The sequence below is a fragment of the Perca fluviatilis genome, chromosome 20, assembly GCF_010015445.1.
Source record: "Perca fluviatilis chromosome 20, GENO_Pfluv_1.0, whole genome shotgun sequence".
NCBI classification, from domain to species: Eukaryota; Metazoa; Chordata; class Actinopteri; order Perciformes; family Percidae; genus Perca; species Perca fluviatilis.
In genome coordinates, this window is record NC_053131.1 from 25178820 (window position 1) to 25199385 (window position 20566).

At 38.7% G+C, this 20566-nt stretch overlaps 2 protein-coding genes across 4 annotated transcripts in view; both read left to right on the forward strand.

Annotated features, from left to right (window-relative positions):
* Nucleotides 1-1388, forward strand: part of LOC120549233 (serine dehydratase-like) — a 30278-nt gene extending 28890 nt beyond the window's left edge. Inside the window, 1 exon segment of the mRNA XM_039785966.1 lies at nt 650-1388. The gene's annotated coding sequence lies outside the window, so the exon portion shown is untranslated.
* syt14a (synaptotagmin XIVa) overlaps nt 1-20566 on the forward strand; it is a 49519-nt gene that overhangs the window by 15436 nt on the left and 13517 nt on the right. For 2 of the 3 annotated variants that reach the window (XM_039785965.1, XM_039785963.1), the window contains exons 2-4: nt 650-697; nt 8391-8543; nt 12351-12578. In XM_039785965.1, the coding sequence (XP_039641899.1) occupies nt 650-697; nt 8391-8543; nt 12351-12578 (429 nt within the window). The remainder of the gene's footprint in view (nt 1-649; nt 698-8390; nt 8544-12350; nt 12579-20566) is intronic. The other variant, XM_039785964.1, reaches the window with a different exon arrangement.

The following is a 20566-nucleotide window of genomic DNA, read 5'->3' on the forward strand; positions in this document are numbered from 1 at the left end:
AAGCAGGAGAGATGTAAGAAGTGAGACAAACCTTTTTTTACACCTAATTAGGACAGGTACTGTTACTGTAAATAAGTGTTTCGGCTTACAAGATCCAAAGGCAGCACCTACACATAAAACACATAGCACATACTCAAGCCTCTGAATAGAAACTGCTTATCACAGTATTTGTGGATTAAAAACTAAACAAGCCTTTAATCATGTAAAGTGCTTTTGTCCACAGAAGAACACAAATCAGGCAGTAGCTGTCAGTGTGCGGGCAAAATAATTTGGGGACCGTATGTCGACATTCAAAGCTTTCTAGTTGTCCATTAGGAAAGAAGGAAAGAAAATACAATTAAACCCAATGTCAGTGCCATATAAAGATACATTTAGTCTGCGCCAACATGCGCAGGCTGTTTGAATAAATCTCTGTAGTGTTTCTTAGATTAACCGGCGCATTTTAATCTCGAGCAGTTTGTACACCAACATTGGACTGTTACCATCCGGTCTCTGTCAGTATCTTATATATATATATGTGTTGTTCTTGTCCTTTTCTGGGAATTTGTCTAAATGTTCCAACATATTCAAATGTGTTCCCATGATGTTCGTTCTGTCTCTCGTTGCCTCCATCACAGTGTGGCTCATTGAAACTGCATTGTCTTTCCAGGTGGCGAGCGTAACTGTGGAGTACATGAGCTGATCTGCGTCAGAAAAGGTATGGCAGATCAGAGCTCTGGGAGGTTGACCTTTGACCTCACACTCCACCTTCCTCATCAGCATTTATCACTGTTAAACTGTCCCCGTTGACACTCGTCCTTGTTCAACTGTGTGCTGTGCTGCCTTTGCTGTCGTTGGGCTGCAATGTTTGTTTGAGCCTTGTCGTATTAATTAAAGTACTTTGAGCATACAAATATTTTACAATTTCATTTCCCATTTCTCATTTGTAATGCCACTTTTCTTAAAAATAATTTTATTGCAATATCGGCACTGTCAACCCATTTAGCCATTTTCCCTGACTTGTTACTTAGTAATTATTACTGTACCCCGTAATTGTTAAGTAGATTCTTACTCTGTCTCATCTTTTTGCCCAGTAAGTATGTATTAATACCCTGTATAAACTAAATGATTACACTGTAATTTGCAGGCTGTAATCTAAAATATGACTGTTTTATTATTGTGGATTTATATGAATTAATTCAGTAATGAAGACCTAAATGGATAAACCACACTTTACTTAATAGGCAATTCCAAAGTTTGCATATACGGTAGGTACATGATGTAATTCTTGACATGTCACAAAAGTGAGTAGACATGATTTATTTTTTATGTAACCGCATTTATTGAAGGTCATGATGGTGCTGTAACTGAAATAACAAGCTTTTAATAAATGAAGCCGGTTAGAATAATCATGATTTTTCGTGTTGAGTCAGAACACTCAGTGCCTCTCTTTGCCATGGCAGTATTCATGTTCTGGATGGTTGATGACTCTTCAGAGAGTGCTTATCACAATGTATGAGCCAGCTGAATGGGCTGGTTGTATAAGTGTGTGCATGTAGAATAATTTGGGATATCCCATTTATTTTGTGATTGTTGAAGATTCCAGAGGGTGGGTGTGTGTGTGTGTGTGTGTGTGTGTGTGTGTGTGTGTGTGTCTGTCTGTCTGTCTGTCTGTCTGTCTGTCTGTCTGTCTGTCTCTCTCTCTCTCTTCTCTCTCTCTCTCTCTCTCTCTCTCTCTCTCTCTCTCTCTCTCTTCGGGGCATTGTATGAACATGTGTGGGACTGTTTATCAGAGTGCTGGTGAGAGTGCTCATGGACTGCTTGTGGAGTGTGTGGGTGTCTTCGTGGTTTTAAGATGGTTTTGTGCTTTTTGACATTCTACATGGCAACTGTTTCCATGCGGACAGAACGCAACAACGGCAATAAAGACGTGCAACAATAACCAAAAATGCCAAGGATAGATGTCAAAAGTGACAATAAAGCAACTAGCACAACTTATACTAAAACACATTTAGATTAGTTTTCCACTCATGTGGAGTAGGTGTTCCTTATTTTGTACTGTAACATTTGTGCAAATGATTTTAAACACCTCCCATACCATCTAAACCTAGGCATACTGACTATTTGAGGACCTTAGCCTCAACTGGCCATCAATTTTGTTAACCTCATACAGTACCTGAGTTAAGTTGCCATGGCAACAGGGTCAACTGAGTAGCCCAGATGTCCTTTCCCCCTGGCAACATCCTCTTGCTCCTCCTAGGGGATCTCTCAGTGCTCCCAGGCATTGTGGGAAATGTAGTTCTTCCTGTGTGTCTTGTGTCTTAACACTTTCAGAATTCCCATTGTAGTTGACAGTTGAGAAGGACATTGTCTGGATTATGATGGTGAAATTAAAAGCGTGCTCTTTACCGGCTCTAATTTAAGATGTACAGTATTTGTAGCCACTGTAGTTTTATTTCAGAACTGTCAGTATGTCAGTTCCAGACAAGGTTACCCAGTTCAATGGATAAGACCACCTGCTCCTTCTGTTTCTGGTAATGTCAAGATGTCATTTTCATGGTGTGCAGTGTAGAAACCTTTCTATGACCCACATACCTCCCATTTGTTAAACACAAGGAAGGGTCATTGTTTCCTTGGACTGTGGCTGGTGATTGGACAGTCTTGTAATTGCCCTATGACACATTACGCTTCTTCCTGTCATATAGCTATGTCAAAATAAAAGTTATTCATATTTAACATCTCATATCATCTACTGAGTGAAATAGGCATTGTCTTTTTCACCTAATTGGTTACCCACTAGTTCCTTAAAGCTATAGTGCGTAGTTTTAATGACTACAACACTGTCGGCGCGTCCACATGATACAAGCCTTCCGTGATTGCGCACGCGCCCCTCCTCCACGCAGTTGCCTGTATCCAAGGAGGACATGGAGGATTAAAAAAACATGTTGGACTCTTCAGAAGAGGTAATTATCTTCACTCGAGTTTTTGCGTTGGAAGTCACCGGACGCCACAATCTTCTGAACATAGTCATACTGAGAAATACAGAGAGAGTTGTGTGGAGCTGATAGTCTTAATTAGCTTTGTAGCAACTCATTTGGCAATGGCTTGAATGTAACGGACGTTCATTAATATCAAAAAGTTACACACTAAAGCTTTAATATCAAGTTTCTACCTTTAAACTGAGCGTGTTATGCAAATCAGTTGTTGCACCAGGTTAATGTCCTATTAATAACCTTTGTTGCCTGCACTACATCCAAACAGAGCCTGTATTAAACTCTAAATCTGCATCGGAGAATGATGTAGGCATCTTTGATATTGTCAGGTTTATTTTTCTCCAAAATCTTTTAACAGTTCCCTTTAATAAGAAATACCAAGCACACACCAAACCGACAGTTTCCCGTTAACAAGGACATTTGTTGATTTAATTTTCTTACTTCCAAGCTACAGATCTCTGTTTTTGATGAATTTTATGTCATGTTTGGTTCTTGTCGTACCTTTTAAATTCAATCAAAAGACTAACTCTAAAGACTCTTACAACGATATGTGGTACAGTGTGTAACCAATACAAGCTTTCCCAAATTATTGGTCTCTCTCTCTTGTGCAACAAAGTCTGTAAATGTTTAATCTTCCTGTGAGTCAGCATTCAGTCCCCCACATATTATGTAAGGGCTATTCTCAGTATTTTTAATGGAATACAGTAGATGTGGTTAAAAAGGTTGTACATGTATTAGCTAAAACTGAACATATGTTCATTGTATGTGTGTGCATATGTGTGACTTAACAATAACGTCTGGCATGTTTCTCTGTTGTGCTTTACTTACAAATATATGGTAAATGTCCCTATTAGTTTTCTTTGTTATTGTTAATGTATAGTGGCCTAAACATCTTACTTTGACTTGATTTTTTTAATCAAAATCATGTATAATAAGTCAAATTTTTTAAACATATGATTTTTTACTTATTATCAATATCATTTTTTGTTAGTTACAGTTAGTGGCTGCAGGTTTGAATACCAAATGAGAAGCAATTTGACCGATGTAAGGTAAGAATCTAAATGCTCGAAATGACTTATTTTGCATTTGAATTACAGTGTAGTGAGTTTCTGTTTGATAAAATTGAAACAGACTATTAGAAATAATGTTAGACATCCTCGACCAGGCATCACCGACACACCAACACTTATGTACAGTGATGGGAGTAAAAGTGAGGAATTAATTGTAGCCTTAAGTCAAGAAGCCAAAAGTAAAGAGAGAAACTGTCTGTAGATTTCTGTGATTGAATATTCTTGTCCCTGTTTGAGCCTGTTGGGGAATTATACAGAACAGGATCCCGCTCCATCTGTGCTGTGAATAATTCAGTCATCAGTGAGAAGCTGGTACAGTGTGAGCAGACAGGCATTCCCGTGAGATAATGCCTCCTGTTACCAAACATTGTGGGCTACCAACAATTATCCAGACTCATTTAAGAGAACAGCAGCTATCTTTTCTAGTTCTTTAGGTGTGAAAGACAAGAGTCTGGTATGTGTGTGTGTGTGTGTGTGTGTGTGTGTGTGTGTGTGTGTGTGTGTGTGTGTGTGTGTGTGTGTGTGTGTGTGTGTGTGTGTGTGCAAAATAACTGTTTACTGCACTACAGACTGATGCAAATGCAGGCAGTGTAGTGAAGTTGTTCGCAGTGTGACACTGTTGGCTGAGTCCAGTTAATTGTTGCAGGCATTATATGTAATGGCCATTATTATGAATAACAGAAAACATCATCACCATCATCGATCGGAAAATAAGATGTCATCCAAGTACACTAGCTTGCCGAATGAGCTCATTATCTTCCAGTCATTTGGTTTAATTGAACCAAATGGACTTTACACATAGTGATTTCCGTGTTGCAGAGTTGAATTCGTCATTGAAAATGATCTCAGCAGTAATTTGAGCAGTCAATATGTGAGTAGTGTACTAATTGCACAAAAAACTTTTGTACCCTTCCCCTTTGCTTTTATAATCTCTCTTTTATCACTTCTCACTTCTTACTTTAATGACCCTTCAGTGGGCTATTGTAAAGTGAATGTCTAAGACAGCACTTAATTTTTTAAAAAAAAAAAAAAAAAAAAAAAAAAAAAAAAAATTATTTTTTTTTTTTAAAACATTATTTTTAAAAAATAAAAAAAAAGAAAAAAAAACAACCCCCCCCCCCCCCCTTTTTTTTTTTTCCTCCACCAAAAAACAAAAATTTAGACAACACTAATTTTTTAGGATTTTTTTTTTTTTTTTTTTTTTTTTTCCACCTTTTTTTTTTAATTTTGGAGCTTTCTAAAGTCTGAGAAAATAACCCTGATGATGTTATTACGGTTATCTCAGGTTCGTCTTGGAGACTAAATAATATTATAAACCATGCATCACAAACTGCAGGCATGGAATTTGAAAGATGTGGACATTTATCAGGCAGGGAGAGTCAACCTAAATGATGCCATATTATGTTGTGATGCCTAACCCAAACCCTGTTTTATAACCTAACCCATCCTTAACCCTTATAAGCTAGCTAGCTGCTAACTTAAGTGTTGAAGCCTGCGCAGTATCCCAGTTACGTTTGGCAATGAAGTTCAGTTACTACATTTATTGTGTTTTTGGAGCTTGGTCCATACTTGTAACTTAAAATCAGGATATCTTGGCCTCTGTTTATTTATTTTGACCATTGTTTTTGAATCTTTCTCTTACAAATCACCCCACTTCATGGACGTGCAATATTAATATGATAGAGTTCCCCTTAAAGGTCCCATGGCATGAAAATTTCACTTTATGAGGTTTTTTAACATTAATATGAGTTCCCCCAGACTGCCTATGGTCCCCCAGTGGCTAGAAATGGTGATAGGTGTAAACCGAGCCCTGGGTATCCTGCTCTGCCTTTGAGAAAATGAAAGCTCAGATGGGCCGATCTGGAATCTTGCTCCTTATGATGTCATATGGCGCAAGGTTACCTCCCCTTTCTCTGCTTTGCCCGCCCAGAGAATTTGGCCCGCCCATGAGAGAGAGACATCATGGCTTTCAAACTAGCAAAGTGGCAGTTGGTCAAGGCCACACCCCCACCCTCCACCTTGCCCCCCCCTCTCTCCTCCTCAATAGCTACAGACACAGAAATGGCACATACTAAGGAAAACTCATTGTGGGACTGGCTCTAGTGGCTGTAATTCTGCACCAAGGCTGAATTTCGGGAAAGAGACTTCAGATACAGTATTAGGGGACCACTAAGGTCTATATAAAAACATCCAAAGAGCACCATGTCATGGGACCTTTTAAAGGCAGTATTTTGTAGAAGCGGGGCTATATAAATAAACTTGACTTGACTATTTTAAATCCTAAATACTTAAAATCCTAAGTAGTTCAACATTCATTCTATGTTGTGTCAAGTGTAAGTGGGCCTGGAGTGGAGTCAGCATCAGTTATATTGTAGATTTTACATCCTTTTTCCTTTCCACTGCATTCCACAATCCAAATCCCTCTCACCATCATTAGTACAATACAGAGTGGTTTACAAGTTTGCTTTTTCTATTAGAAACTTTGTGTGATGCAGTTTGTATGCAGTGTTGTGGTAGTGTGCGGTTCATACATAAAATCCTTGGTGCAGCCTGTATGTTACACTGTGAATACAAACCTCCTTTGGAATGCTGAGAAACAAGAGACAGAATTCACCGTTTCATCCCAAAATGCACCACACATTGCGCTTGCCTCTATTCTGATCGCTATTGTCCTTGCTGACCACATGAAGTTCACACCACACGATGTGGGAATTTTATTCAACCATTCATGTTAGCGCTGGACGATATGGACAAAATCAAATATCACAATATTTTTGACCAAATACATCAATGTCGATATTGTAGGGTTGACTATCGGTGCTTTTACAGTCTGGTAATTGCAGAAAATTACATCACTTTACCGTAATGCAGCCTTTAAAACCAGGAAAAGACAACACTTGTGTCATATCACCATGTTATGATATCCAAAATTTAAGACGATATCTGGCCTAATATATCGATGTCAATATAATATTGATATATTCCCCAGCCCTAATTCATTTGCAAAGACACAGTCACCCTGGATAAGTCTTTTCAATGAGTCACACTCGACAGAAAAAAAAGAAATGGCTTTAATAGGGGGCGGTTTACTGCCTTGGCTGGCTATTGCCTCATATAATATAATAATGTCTGAACAGCATGGGTGCAATTCCCTTCCTAAATTATGAACTGTGCCTTATCTATTAAGCTATAAAAATTGTGTCAAATGTGTCCTTACTTGTTGGACAATACATTCTTCTGACAGCACAAGACAAGATCCAGTCTGTGTATAGAGTATAGAGTAGTGACACTTAAATAACCGAGCAGTTCTGACTTTTAATGTGTACCAGCTTGTGAACAGTCAGTGAGCCAGTCATCCTCTGTGTGCCCCTGATTTTGCCATTATTTTTGTCAAATTAATTTTCTGAACTCCCTGCAGCAGGTGACAGTCAAACTCTTTTGTAGAGGTCTATGAAGTGAAAATGTTCAACTTAATTATTGAGGTTTAGTACTTAATAGTAAGTTTGCAAGGGTTACATTAAATAGTCCACAGCGGTTGAGGACAAAATGTTAAGCCAATTTAATCACTTTGATGTCACAAGAGTTGATTTACCACCAGAGAGAAGAACAACTGAAAAACATATGCTCCAATAGTTAAAGTGGGAAGTCTCCCCTTGTTACCACACCTGATGATGACATAGCATCTCCAAGAAAGTGTTGCAAGGTGAAATATGAGGTGGAAGGTAATACAGCTGGCTGATTGTCTTCATTAACAGGGGTCATTCTGCATATCTGATGATGTTTGTTTCCAAAGCAAACCGTATCTACTGATGTGTGAGAGTCGTTGCGTTTAATGAGATCTGACCTGCCTGTGTGTCTGGAGTCTGGAGTGACGCTGCACCTGAATCTGTTGCTATGGCAACACAGTTTGTGTGTCTCTCTCTCTCTCTCTCTCTCTCTCTCTCTCTCTCTCTCTCTCTCTCTACCTGCTACTGAATTTGAGTGTTTGAGTGTATTATACTGTCTGTAAAAGTGCTTTATGCTCTCTTTGAACATGAACCAACCACATTCATTTAAATATTAATTAACACTAAATCACATTATTAAACATGATGAGATGATGAGACTCCTACTGTATTGGCTTTTTTTTTTTTCTTTTGCCAAAATAAGCCGTCTTGATTACACCAATGTATTTTCAGCGCCGTGTACTGTATTCTTGCTGCCATGCTGTGTTAGCTTACTTTGCAAACTTGTCTCCTACAAATGAATCAGTTGGCCATGATGATCTCATTTGTATACCAACATTATACCAACGTTTGTGTCCTCACATTTAATAGCAGCAACTTTAACTAAAATTTCCATGTCTCAGTCTCTCCAGAGGTGCTGGGGTTTCTGACAGCCATCGGACTCTTCATCATCCTCATGACCCTCCTGTTCTGGTACCTGAACAACAAGTTGGCACTTGAGAACCCAGGGAGCCTTCAGTGCCTTGATGACTTCAGGAAAAAAGCCGAGTTGCAAGGTAAGCCTGCTCTTGTGCACTTTTTGTACTAAAGGTGTCAATGCACATTTCACCATAATTGTTTCTACATGTCATATAAACCTTAGATGTTTTTAATAGTACACCTAATACCCCATGTAATTGACATTTTTGTAACTATAGTACAGCTTGGACTGGTTTTAACCAATGCTACAGGACCTACTTGTGAACCATGTGTCCATGGTAGTTGCCATTTGGACTATATACCTCAGTTTACATGGTTTTGGTTGAGTCTAGGCCACTAGAAATTTCCACACAAAAAAATGTCCAGTAATAGTAAGTAATATCACCATTAACCAAATGTAAAAACGGTTTTATTTTGTGTAATATACCAAATAAATGTATTATTATTATTATTATTATTATTATTATTATTATTATTATTATTATTATTATATATATTAAAACATATCCTACACTTGCAGTTTAAGGCACAGATTAATAACCATACCATGGTCCTTCTTAAGAGCTTCCACATGATTCTCCCTTCATTGTTCAGAGATCCAACCTGAGCTCCAACTAGGCCCTAGAAAAGTTAGACTCAAGTAATTTGTGTTGTCCAGCCACTGCGTAAAAGTATGGAGCCATGCCACCGACTGCAGCATGTGGCCTGACCTCTGCATGGGGACATGTTCCACTGGCCATGGCCTTTCTCAACCTTTAAGGGGATTACTGTTGCTGACAGATGTAGGCCTGTTTACTTGTCATCCGTCCACAGGGCTTCAGAAGTTTAAAAGGTTGGTGGCCCCAGGGAGCCTGCACAGGGAGTTGGCTCTACCCTGAGAATCCACTTGGTAAACATTCAGTTAAAAACAAAGGGAGGCAGTATATAAAGCAGTGAGGCGATTGTTCTTGGTGTCTTTTCCTGTTTATCTTTTTGCACAGTGACTGTTTTAACAAAAACATGGGACAATTATGTTTATTTTTCATAGATTGTGGTAAATTATAATGTAATGTAGTAAACAAATATTTATCTGTTGTTTTCTGAGCCCAAACTGGTACTTTGGTACTGGACTGGTTTTTGATAGATGCCGAATATTTTATTCTTTTTGCTTTGTGCTCTGAAACTAAACACACTTTGCAAATACATTTAGTTCGGAGAAGATTGTTCAGTCTGCCCAGGAAGTCATTTTAAAGCTCTGCTGCCCCTTGCTGGATCAAATGTGAAGCTACAACTGGTGTTTCAGTGGTTGGTCAACGTAAAATCAACAATGATGTCAATGTTTTATTGACATGCATGCAAATAATAATATTCTTGAATGTAATGATTGCACTTCACCTGCTTTTCAGATTTCGTCCTTGTTTTCCTCTTTCTATTCTTCATTTCCCCCCTTGTGTGTGCCAAATCCAAATCAAGGCCACCACTTTATGTAACTATAGCCTCAAACACCACCACAGGGACACTGGATATTTAAGTTTCACAAAGAATCTAACAAATCTTCCTCAATTCATTGACAACATTAATATATTACTTATATGTCTGTACATATATTTCGGTTGTATTTCAAGGCACTTTGTTGCATAAAGTGTCGACTCATGGACAGAGCTTCATGGCAACATTAGCTTTGTAAATAAAGCCTTCATTATACTCACCACATTATATTCAAGACTGTAACACGACTGTATCTGGCTGCTGTATTATTCCGTCTTGCATGATCAGTGTTGGGTTCCAAATTCATCGAAAGCAGCATTCTGTATCAGCTTGCTTTCAAAACCTTAATTAATCTCTTGAAATCTTATACAAAAATGGTATTAACAGAGCAATGAATCCCCTTCTCAGTAATACCTGGAATAAAAACACAGCCACATCTAATTCTTGTAGACATTGTGACACCAACCAGCGATTTTGTTTATAGAACGTACCAAAGTCATTCTAACAACATGTTGTTATAGGATTTGGGTGGATAAAAGGATACTTTCCATTACAACTCCAATACACAGTTCAAATATCCAAAGTTGACGATATCGTCAACATGTTCTTTATCTCCTGTTTTACATGCACGTTTCCAGGGCCCATATTTATTTAGCATCTCAAAGTCACTTGACGAGGATTAAAAAAAAAAAAAAAAAACTCAGACACTTTTGAGAATGGATGACATCGTGTGTGACGACATCCAGAACCAATGGAACAAAATGAATCATGACACGAAACACCGGAAGGATCATCTACATCATTTAACGTATGAGAAGTAAAATAAAATACAGAAAATAGCATGGCAGGGTGAGTGTGTAGATGTCTCTTTAACTGCAGCACCTTAACAAAGCTGTGACTGAATGATCTTTAGCTCTCTGTTCAGTATGATCCAATAAACAACAGCTGCTACAACCGACGGTGTAATGAACGGATGAATGGATTTTATACATTTATACTGCAAAACAATAAGTAAATGTCATTTTTTTCTATCAAACCTTTATGTCACAACCACCACTGTTGTAATTGAATTTGATATAATGCGGTTAAGAAAGCATTCAATACGGGGCGCCCATATAGCTCAGTTGGTAGAGCGCGCGCCCATATATAGAGGTTTACTCCTCATGTCGTTCACCCTCTCTTTCTCCCCTTTCATGTCTTCAGCTGTCCTGTCAAAATAAAGGCTGAAAATGCCAAAAAGAAAATGCTTTAAAAAAAAGAAAAAAACACTTACATGGTTCTTTATGCATTACTAGGGACTTGGGACATGGCTTTTTAACTTTTCTATCATTTTTGGCTGTGTTAATGCATATGGCATACATTTTGGCAAGGGTGTGAGTCGATTTTTCGAGTTCAACCTCAGCTCCTGTAATACGTCTATAATAAACTGTGTAGCAAAAATACAGACACTGAGACCTTTAGGACAAAAATGTCCCTATTGAAACAAATTCAAAACCAAACTTTTTGATCCCCACGGCCATAAAAGGATAAAATCATGCATTTCTTTTTTATATCAGGCTTTGAATATAGAGCCCTGGTTTCAAATATGTACTTTTGCTATTTTCCAACAGATTGAGCCATTTTCTCATGTTTGCCCTGTGGGGCAAAAATACGCTATTTTCCTGGTTTCCATTATGCCGTCGTATTATGGAGCACTGCAGTGTTTGATGCAATGCATCAAAATCCATGTTGTTGCTAATCATTGACTTATCCTAGACTGTGAAAAACATTATTCCTAGCATTTAGTATACAGAAAGTGGTTTAAGTTTTGTGTGGCATTTTGTAAACAAACTGGCATTTAAAAGGTTAAAATCATATAATTTTATGACAGTTATTATGGAAATTTTTTGTCCTCTAAGTAAAACACTTTTTTTTAAGACATAAGTCACAAACCTCTTAACAAGGGCATAAAAGAACATGAAGGAGAGAAACCATAGAAAATGAAGTGACCACGTGAGCCACAACAAAACAGAAGCAAATAAGAAAAGATTAAATAAAATATAAATAGACAAAAAATAATAGACCACATAATGGACCCCTAAATGATCATTACACATGGATTACATTTTTTACAATCCCTGATGTTTAAACTATATATTAGAGAGGTCTCTCATCCTTCTTTTTAAGCACATGCTAACTGTCAAGTTTAGTTTTGGTGACACATTCATAAACAAAGTCCGATGAAATTAATTTCTAGCGAGCTATTCTGACAATGGAATTTTACCTGAGGTATTTTGTCTGCTGGCCTTTTATAAAGCAGTTCATCAGATGTCCTGTGAAGTACAGGTTTGGGGCCAGTAGAGGCTGCCAGTCTACCTGATCTTTTGCATGTCAGTCTGTCCCACAGTAAGCAGGCCATCTTTCTCTACCCCAAACAGACAAGACCTACTCTGACGGCGACTTGCAGGGCTCGTCATCGGACAGCGAGGATGAACTCATGGGTCAGTATCAGGAAGCGGTCAGCCGCTCCCAAGGCCTCCGGGGAGGAGCCAAGGCAGCCGCTAATACCAAACACGTAGGAGGTTTCAGCTGGGAGAGCCGGCAGAAGTACAGCCCTCTGACTGCCGAGTATAACGGCTACAGCAGTGAAGCCTCGGCTGACGACGGTAGGTTATCTGTGTGTGAATTGAATCAGTAAACTAGTTTTTCCCCATGTATTATTCATATATAGAGATGATACAGTTTTATGGTTATTGCATTCATTGTCACCATGATTTTTTGTTTATTTTTCCAAAAACATCCACAAAGGATGCCTTAACAATGAGAAGATGCACTTGTTTAATATATTAATACAGATATGTCCCCCTTATCACTGCAGTAAGCTTGAGACAATTGCACAGGTGCTTCTGCACCTCCGAACCAACAAACGCACCACACACACACACACACACACACACACACACACACACACACACACACACACATAATGTACACACTGATACACACTGTCAGTTAAGCCAGAGAGATGATCAAAGCAAAGCTACCGTTAAGCACACTCTCCGTGGGAGGGTTGTGAAACAGTCAACTGTCTTCATAATCTGCACAGCCCCAGCCTCACATACTTTTTGTATTCTTTTTTTTTTTTTATGCATCTCTGTTTCCCATCTGCTCGACTCACCATCACAGGGCGTTTACCGTGGTGGATGGAAGGCAGGCTTTTTCTTTTATTTCAGCATAGACATAGTCCCAGGAGAACACCGGCATTGACCTATTTGTATCAGTCTTTTATTTGACATACGCACTTCATTTGCACCCTGAACGTGAATCAATCATTTAGGCTGTGTAACACCCTTGACATCACATAATATACTGCATTCATTATTGTTATATTGGATTCATGTGTTCAGGTGGAATAGTGCTACAATGAATGAGAGCCTGAGAAGATAAATGTATACTAATATTTCCGATTAAGTAGGCGATTTAAAGTAATAGTTACACATTTTGGGAAATACGATTATTCACTTGATCACCGAGCGTTAGATAAGACGATCTATACCACTCTCATGTCTGTACACTAAATACGAAGCTACAGCCAGCAGCCGGTTAGCTTAGCTTAGCATAGACAGTTAGCCTGGCTCTGTCCAAAGTTAATAAAATCCCTCTACCCGCACCACTAAAGCTCACTAATTAAATACTTTATATCTTGTTTGTTTAATTAGTAAAAAAAACAAGTCAAAAAGTTGTGTTTTTACAGGGGGGTTATGTGCTGGACTATTTTTTGGCAGTGACTTTGGCAACTTGTAAATTTTTATGCCTCAGTTTTTGTATGTATAAACAAACAATATATAACTTAAATTGTAAGCTTAAGAGGTGCTGGTAGGCAGAATGTTTCCTGTCAGATTGAGCCAGGCTAGCTGTTTCCAGTCTTTATGCTAAGCTAAGATAACTGGCTGTAGCTTTATATTTACCTGACTTGACGTGGGAGTAGTATCAATCTTATCTTCAAACTTTCGTCAAGAGCATGACTAAGTGTGTGTGTGTCCTAAGATTTAGTACTACTTGTTGGAAGAAAGGAAAAAACTAGAACAAAATGAAATAATAAATGAGTCAATGAAAATAGTGACAAGAATTGTTAATGTAAATGTTGTGGATTTTTTCAGAATACAAGATACACCTGATCCTTTTAAAAACGTAGAGGTGTTGATATCCTGCAGAACTGTAGCAGATTGCAACATTGTAGTTTCGTTTTGACACGTACAAAGATGCAAATCTGACACGTTTGTGTTTGTCATCCTCAGACAGAAATCCGCCGTGTTTATGTCTGACATTTTTTCAAAGCCAAAAACAATCTAATCTTCACCAGGGTCCTCAATTGGTGAATCACGTCTGAACCAGCTTTGTGTTATATAAGACAGTGGGTTCCAAGGCAGAGTGTCTGGCACAATCTACTTAGAGCAATGTTTGAATGTGTAGCTGAGGGATAAATAGCACACGACACGCTTCTGACTCCATTAGTATAGAAGCAACGCACTGAACAAGGTTGTCGTTACACCAGTGCTGCAAAAGCTGCATGTCTCATAACCACTAGATGATTCCTGTCATCCTCAGTCTGAGCTCAGAGATATGGTACCAGATCGGCTGTTCATTGATTTCACATACTGTATAAAGATTTTCCGGGCATTTTAGTCGCATGCACAGAAATTCCTGGAGATGATTTTGCTTTTGTAATACTAAGAAATTTTCTGTTAAAGCAGACGTGCATCTTCTGATCAAAACTGGAAAACCATAGCCGAATTTCATTTCTGTCTCACAGCCACAGTGATTCACCATTTTGAGACTTAAAGGACATGAGCTAATCAGGGATTCTTGTCAAGTGGCTCTCCAACAAGAGTGAGAACATGCAGTCTTTAACACACTACTGATTAGTTGTTGTCCTCTAACAAGGTAAATTCAGAGCCAAATTTAGATTATTCTCCACTAGCTTTGTGCAAGTTGCTTGCAAATTATTCATAATATACTGTTCAGTTTATCTACTGTAAATGAACATTCAGTCAAATTAATCTTTAAACTATTTAGAACAGGGGTTCCCAAACCTTTTTAATTGGGACCAAACATGTTCTACTCAGACTCAGACAGATTATTTTCTCAATTATTTTTTTGTTCATAAATGTCTAAATAGTGAAAATGTCCATTGGGAAGAATTGATATTGTTGTTTAGTTTGACTACGACTCCAAGATATTGAGTTAACTAGCATACTGTGCAGTGTTTCCTCTATGTTGATTTTGTAGTGGCGGCCCGCCATGGCAAAATTTCTGCCGCCACGGTATCAGAAATAGGGCAGACGCACAATGTAGTTGTGGTTGCATTTTAAATTATCCTGCAGACATAATGCACCTTGGCTGCCATTCACATTGCAATTTAACAACAACTAGAACTATTCAGAGGTTATTGGGCCTGTCCAGTTTAACTCCACATACTGTTGTGTTGATGTGGTTTATTGTCAAATGTTTCTTCTTCTTCCACTTGATTGACCTCCTGAATTGTGCCTTACAGTAATGGGGTCATGTTTGTAAGGACTATATTGCTTCTTCTTATATTAAGGGGGGGTCTTTTGAGAAAATATGTGGCGATAATGATTAGACAGCAATACTGTAATTTTTCATTTAATACATTTCAAAGAAGCAGTTCACACTGGATTCAAGACATCTGAATTATCACTGACTTGTTTTCTGGAGCAGTAAGATTATGTAGTCAGTGTTCCTTGTTAGAGAGAGAGAAACAGGAATTTGAGTCATGTGTGCCCGACAGCAATAATTAGAAATGTACTTGGTTTATTTATATAACAATATTTTAGCTATGAAAGTCTTGTTTTTTTGTGTGTGAATCAAATACCCTTAAAGGTTTGAAGGATTATATAGAAAATTCAACGTTGGAAGCAGAGTATTTCTTTCTGTAAAATAAAAGTAGGGCACTTAAAGAACATATGGAGCAGAATTTAGACATTGTTTGCCGTTTCTATCAACTTTTTATGGATCATCAGATTATTGCAATCAGTTTGCTTGTAATAAACAGCACACTAATCCAATCCGTAGCCCCGAGAGGAAGTGGAGCGAGAACTTCATCAATGGCTGCACTTTGGTTGAAAGAACTATAGGTTTGATATTTTCCTCCAAGCTTTGTTGGCTGTGGTTTTCTCTCCCACCAACCCATCATGGATCAGTCTCGGAACCCATCGGCTATCGGTCTGACGACTGGTCCGATTTAGCCTCTGGGGGCAACGGCTAATATTTATGGTGTTGTGGTGTGGCCAGCGGATATACGGATATCCAATCCAAGACTTTTTCTTCCGTGTGCCGGTCATTGTTTACAGTCTAATTAGCAACTTGAGGACACAAGAATGGATTTGGTGTTGAGAGAATGTTACTAGAAACAGATATCTGTATATAAATGCAGATAAATAAAAATAAAAAGCAAATAAAAAGCTCATTAGTCGTCAGACGATAGCCGATGGGCTCCGAGATTGCATTTCAGCCATAGGTGTCATTTACACTGGGGACGCTAGGCACTTTTAAAAATGGTCGTTTTTGTCGCCATCACTTTTTAAAAGCAAATTTGTTAAAATCTTTTGAAAAATGGAACACAGAAAACACAGATATGTGGAAAAAGATTTGAATGGCAGAAAGTTTTGAACACGAGCACTCATCTTGCTTGAACACATATGAGCTATTAGAGTCCAGCGGTTTATGGATGAATTTAAATGCAGTTATTTGTCATTGATCTAAAGAGGTGCATTTAAAGAGGTTACTTCCACAAAACAAACAAAAAACAAGAGAAAGGAGGACTAAATCATGCCTAAATGTGTGTTGACTCAGCAGAGATAACATTAAAGTGAAAACCTCATACCTGATATACAGGTGAATAAATATTTAAAAAGCAATAAAGAATGCCTGATTATATTTTCGATTTTCTATTCGATTATATTAATTATAATTTTTCTATTTTGAATTGTCATCTGCTGCATGAATTTAGTGTTTGCCTATACATAAATACATACATTTTTCACCATACATTTTAGCTTAAATGCGGGAAATAAAGTGTCTAATGCTAAAAATGTGTGTTTTATGCTAGTAGGCCTAGTGTCGTATTTTGTATTGCCCTTTGATGTGCCTTTATGCAATATTTTTCCCAGCCTGGTAATTATCTACTCTAACCTCATACCAATTCTCCCCATTACATGCAAAACATTTTTTTCATCTGAGCCCTGATGTCCCTTCCCCTTTTCTACACAAAGTGTGATTTCAGCCATTGTGATTTCGGCCAATGCGTTCCGCCTCTTTCGCTCTCCACCCAGACTCTTTACCTGCATGCAACCAAAGCCCACTCATACACTGTTGGTCAATGCTACTCGGATTACAAACCAACCAGAATGCTTCCGATACCAAAATCTTGTCCTGTTGCCTACATATTCTGCATTCATACTCAGATATCTGTTATAGCGATTAATCATGGATCAGCACTGACCATGCAGTGACCTCATCAGTCCTGACATCAGTCACTCTTTTCTTCCAAAAGTAGTAGACATAGGTAGTTGCCATGATATAACTGAGAGAGTACACCTTATTTCAAACAAGCCATTGTAAAGGTTCTGAGGCTCCTGTGTTATTTTCTCTCGACTGCCACTGCTGCGTCTGTTTGTCTGGGAGTATGAAGAGCTTTATCCTCAGGACATATGGATTATACATGAGGAGGATTGTGCAGATGCTGCAGAATCAGGCAGAGCGGGAGCCCCGGTGGCTGCGCACACCCTTCCAAAATAGGAAGTAAGCAATAAGAAAAAAATAATCTGAGGTTTGTCTGGACCAACTTCCGTCCTCTTCTTTGAAGTTAGCGTGCAGTCATGACCCCTTGATGAGGACATAGTACACGTCACATAGAACACGTCACAGTACTTATTTCATGAATTATTTCAGTGTCAGTGAAATTATTTAATCAAAGTTATTCATAAAAAAGTAAGGGCCTTACCTTGATTATAGTCTATATCGACGATGTTTCATTTCCGGGATTGTTCAGGTGTCGCCGGAAATTCCGCCGGTCACCTTCCGCTTTCTTTGTGTTGTAATTTTAAAGGTGCTCTAAGCGATGTTGGGTGACGGCACTTCTTGTTGACATTCAAAGTATTTTCAAACAAAATGAGGTTAGCTCGCCCCTCACTCCTCCTCATCCCGTCCCCTCCCCCTCCCTTCTGTGCTTCCGCGCACTAACCCCCCAACCCCCATCCCCAAATCCTTCTCGTCGGTTATTAGCTGGAACGCTGGAAGACTGTTTGTTATGTTTGGTGGTGCAGGTTGGCGCAGTTTGTTTTTGTTGGCGTTTGTGGAGCCTGGGATGTCTACAGAGACCGCGTTTTTTTTTACAGTGTGTTCAGGGGACAGACAGCTAGCGAATAGTGAGGAGATGTTTGCTGTATGTGACAAAAAATGTTGTAGCCTAAAAAACGTGTCACATCGCTTAGACCACCTTTAGACTGCTGGATTTATGAGGACTATGGTTAACTGCTCCTCAGATCTCTGCAGGGTAAATCCAGACAGCTAGCTAGTCCAATCTGAGTTTTCTGTTGCACGACTAAAACAACCTTTGAATGTACACGTTCCACCAAAACAAGTTGCTCCGTACTGCGCTTAGCGCCGCCCAAGACAATTGTGATTACTTTAAAGAAATGCCAATAAACCAGAGCATGTTTTTCTCCCATCCCGGAATGCTGTGTGGACTAGCCAGACCCTCCTCCGCAGCGCTGTGGAGGTCGGTCTGGCAATGCAAGACTACCTTCATTATAGCATGTAAACCTTGTTTTCATTATGATGAGTTGTTAACTTTGTCTAATATGCTACTTTAGGTGACAAATGATAGAAAACATTGGCTTTCTGGCCGGAAGGATTTCAAACACTTCCACCTCACCAGCTAACAATCGGTCCAGTAACACTGTAGATGGAGAAATACAGGTATGACACAAGATATCAGTGGTACTCCAAAGCATCATGAACAAGTCTGAGAGGAATAGTTTTACTTATTGGCTTATTGGGAAATACACTCATTTGCTTTCTTCACAAGATGAGATCCTTGTAGCCATAGAAAGGACAATGAAGTGTTGCTCCGCTCATTTGTCACCTAAGATATTTAGGTTATACCAGAGTTTCACAGTCAAGATTCACAAAGCACAAACTGTTTCCCCACTTGCAGAAGTACAAGAAGGAAAAACAAGGCGACTGCCAGTACAGAGGGGATGAAACTCTGTGAAGAAGTGGGTTAGACAAGAGGAGGAATGGTAACCATCCCAATTAGCGGGCTGGAGAAAAGAGTAGTGCTTTTACACAGCAGCTTCCATCATATCTACCGCCCCCGGCTCAGCAGGAAAAGAGCTGCTCGAAATGGATTTGCTCCTTTTATCAAGCCCTCCATGACACTTAGTTAAGACTCCTTTGCCTCCATCCTGCCACAGTTATGTGCAACTTTGAGGTGGCGTCTCACTCACATTATTAAGAGTGAAAGTTTCAAGAATTTGGGAGAAAGCTGGAACAATGAGTTAGAGAGGATTTCGTCATCAGTGTTGGCTTTTCCAAAAGTTATGGAGACAGAAAAAGAAGAATTCCCCTCCCCACCACCAACCCCCCCGGTTTATTTTCTTGTTCATCTTTTGTTTTTTTTCTTTTTTTTGCAAGAGCCTGGGGTATAAAGCACTCTTCGCCAGTGTCCCTATGGGAGTATTAGCATCAGCTGCTCAATTTTTGTGAATCCAAATTGGACAACGGAGGCAGATTTGAGAATGCAGTGACAACACTATTCAAGGTTCTTTATAAGTGGCACAGAGACTCTCAGTATAGCCTTATTCTATGCCTTCCAGGCAAACTGAATCGTTTAGAAAGGTGAGAGGCATGAAATCTGTGGCAGTATTCAGTGCAATCCTTTAATGGTGCATATCTGATGTTTTATTTAGGATGTGCCTTCAAAAGATTCCTCTCACAGAGCACATAATGCTCACAAGAATGAGCTCCAGAGTGAAAATATATATAAAGTAATATATGATAAAGTGCAAATAACTCAATGCTAAAGAATTACATGAACGATACACATTATAACAGAATATAGGAAACCGTATTATACTATAACATTTACTGAGGTGCAGCTACAGATTAAATATTTACTCTAAATTCAGTTAATATAAAATAAAATGGCAAGGCTATGCAGAAGTGCATATGCATTAATGACTGCGTAAGCCTTAAGTAATGAGGGCTTCACTGTCAGTAAATTCAGCCTTTGCAATGTTGTAATCTAGTGTTAATTCTGTAAACTCATTACAGTATGGGTAAACATTCTCTCTCCACCTTGTCTCAAGTCATCTGGCATTGTTGTTATAAACGGATTAAGATATTTAAGAGTGTGACTCAGTCTGCTTCTAAATAAAAACAAATCCAATACTTATCACCACATGTTGTTTAATAATGATCTTCCCTATATCCCAAAAATCCGATGATGATGCTTTTAGCTGCAATGCTGCACAGATCTGAAACACGTTTGCTTTAACATGTCTCAAAGCAAAAATATTTGTTTTCCATTGGGTTTACTTCAAATTCAAGCTTTTTTTGTTGTTGCTGCTGC